Raw genomic sequence first — 2282 nt, 5'->3', positions numbered from 1 at the left:
TCTTTTTGTATGTGGAGAGGCATTTTATGAAAAGTTAGTAAAGGGAACAAATATTCTCACTACTCACAAAGAGCTGTTGTCACATTTTTGGGTTTGCTCTGGGCCCTGTGTGCACTGATGTCATTCTGGAATTGCACCTGCAGTTTGAAACTGTGGCTGTGCACACCCTGGGCCCCTTCCTCTAAGGCTGCATGGTCATCTCCAAGCTCGGGCCTCTGGGGTTGGACTTTAGTCACTTCAAGTCAGTCACTGACCATGATGATGCTATGAGGACCCTCCACAGCCTGGGAGCTTTCTTTACCTTTTTAGATTCATTTAGATTATCAGGAATTAGACTCCGGGCTGATTGGGCATTCTGTGTAATTTCTGAGGTTTTGGTTGTGGGGTTATTTTTCTCTTCATGTATTCTTCCCACGAAATCATGAAGTTACATAATGATCTGTCTTCTTCTTCATCCCAAAGCAACGTTGGCCCAGAAAATCCCAGCAGGATCTGCATCGTCATCGAGCCGGCCCAGCTTCTGAAGGGAGATGTCATGGTGAGTGCCCGCCGTGGCCGCAGATGTGTCTGTGTCCCCACTCTCCCAGTGGTGATGACTTGAAAACTTGATTCTGTGTTAAAACAGTAACCCCACAAAAAAGTACGCTGTAAGAAGAATGAAAAGTAGCTGTTGCCTTAACTCTGGGGTCCCCACCCCCGGGCTGTGGACCTTATCGGTCCGTGGCCTGTTAGGAACCGGGCCTAGCGAGCGAGCGTGACCACCCGAGCTCCACCTCCCGTCAGATCAGTGGCACTATGAGATTCTCAGAGGAGTGTGAACCCTGTTGTGAACTGTGTGTGTGGGCGATCTAGGTTGCACACTCCTTAGAATGATGATCTGAGGTGGAACAGTTTCATCCTGAAACCATCCTCCACCAGTCCGTGGAAAAATTGTCTTCTATGAAACTGGTCCCTGGTACTGAAAAGATTGGTGACCGCTGCCTTAAGGCATTTAGTTAACTTTCTGAATAAAACTATTTTAATTAAAGGGACAGAACAAATCTTCGTTCTTGATTCTCTTTCATTCTAGAGCCCCTTGAGATATATAACCTGGAAATTAATGTCCTAACTTGGCCACTCACCTCTGAGGATCCCTGTGTTCCTACTATAATTTGCATTCTTCACATGATCACTGGCCTCCCAGAGTGTGGGTGCAGAAATAGAATATTTATGTGTCATTAATAGCCAAAGTGTGAAATACAGCTGGTGCAATTACAGCTTGATTAATGATCAAAACAATGATTTCTCCAGATAATTTTGACTCTTGGGTGTGTTGGTTCTTGGAGGAGATTAGCTATTACATTTTTCCCTTTTATTTTTCTTGAATACAAAAAAATCATACATTTAAAATAATTTTAGGAAAGTTTTTTTATCTGAAATAAGGTAAGCTTTTAAGGCATATGTATGACTTTCAGCATGCATAGAATCGTAGAAAGTAAACATTTCATGGCCTTGGAAGACCCACTTCTATAAGGCAATAGGGTGAATTGAGAATTAGCTTTTCATGGTATTATAAATGCCCCATATAAAGTTTTTGAGGATTTTCATTAATTTCCCCGTAACCCCTAGATTTTAAAATCTTTGCTTAGTGGGTGGTGAACTCCCTACCCTGCTGGTCCTGAATTCTTGGAAAAATCAAATCAGCGAGGCCGTCTGGACCCATCCACGCCTGCGGGGTGCCTCTGGGGCCTCCGGGTCTGTCCTCTTTCACATGCTCACCACCTAATTGAGGGGTTCTATAGGCCTGGAAGGCAGGTCTGGAACAACAGCTGGGCCCAGCCCTTTTCAAGGGATTGAGTAAGCACTTTATAAACATCTTGCCTCCCTTTTCATAGGCAAGAAAGCTGAGGCTTGGGGTGCATCATACGTTTTTATAGGCCTGTTTCCTCAGCTATCTGTTCTACTGTCCTGAGGAGGAGGACCTGGGCTGGAAGTCTGTCCTCAGCGGTGCTGTGCCGCAGCGGTGGTGTGGCATCCCTGTGGTTGGGAGTGAGAGAGAGGTCTGGCGGGGAGAGATACATCCGCTTTGGTGTTCCCTCACATCCTGTGGTCCAGAAGGCAACCCTGGGCTTGTTTCCTAGGAGACTTCAACCTGGAGGCTCCGTCTCCCAGGACACTTCCTGGGATCGTTGGACAAAGGGCCTGAGCCTTTATTGAGCATGGCCTATGTTCAGCACTTTACTTCTCCAGCCACTCTGGAACTGGGTCCAGTGTTCCAGCTTTAAAGAGGAGGCCAAGCTGGG

The 2282-nt window shown here is 46.2% G+C and overlaps 1 protein-coding gene across 1 annotated transcript in view; it reads left to right on the top strand.

Moving 5' to 3' along the window:
• Positions 1–2282, top strand: part of TNS3 (tensin 3) — a 321347-nt gene that overhangs the window by 172962 nt on the left and 146103 nt on the right. Inside the window, exon 13 of the mRNA XM_011946796.1 lies at positions 463–538. Within this exon, the coding sequence (XP_011802186.1) occupies positions 463–538 (76 nt within the window). The remainder of the gene's footprint in view (positions 1–462; positions 539–2282) is intronic.

Source organism: Colobus angolensis, unplaced genomic scaffold (genome assembly GCF_000951035.1).
Source record: "Colobus angolensis palliatus isolate OR3802 unplaced genomic scaffold, Cang.pa_1.0 Scaffold253, whole genome shotgun sequence".
Taxonomy (NCBI): Eukaryota; Metazoa; Chordata; class Mammalia; order Primates; family Cercopithecidae; genus Colobus; species Colobus angolensis.
This window is presented reverse-complemented; position numbering and strand designations above follow the sequence as displayed.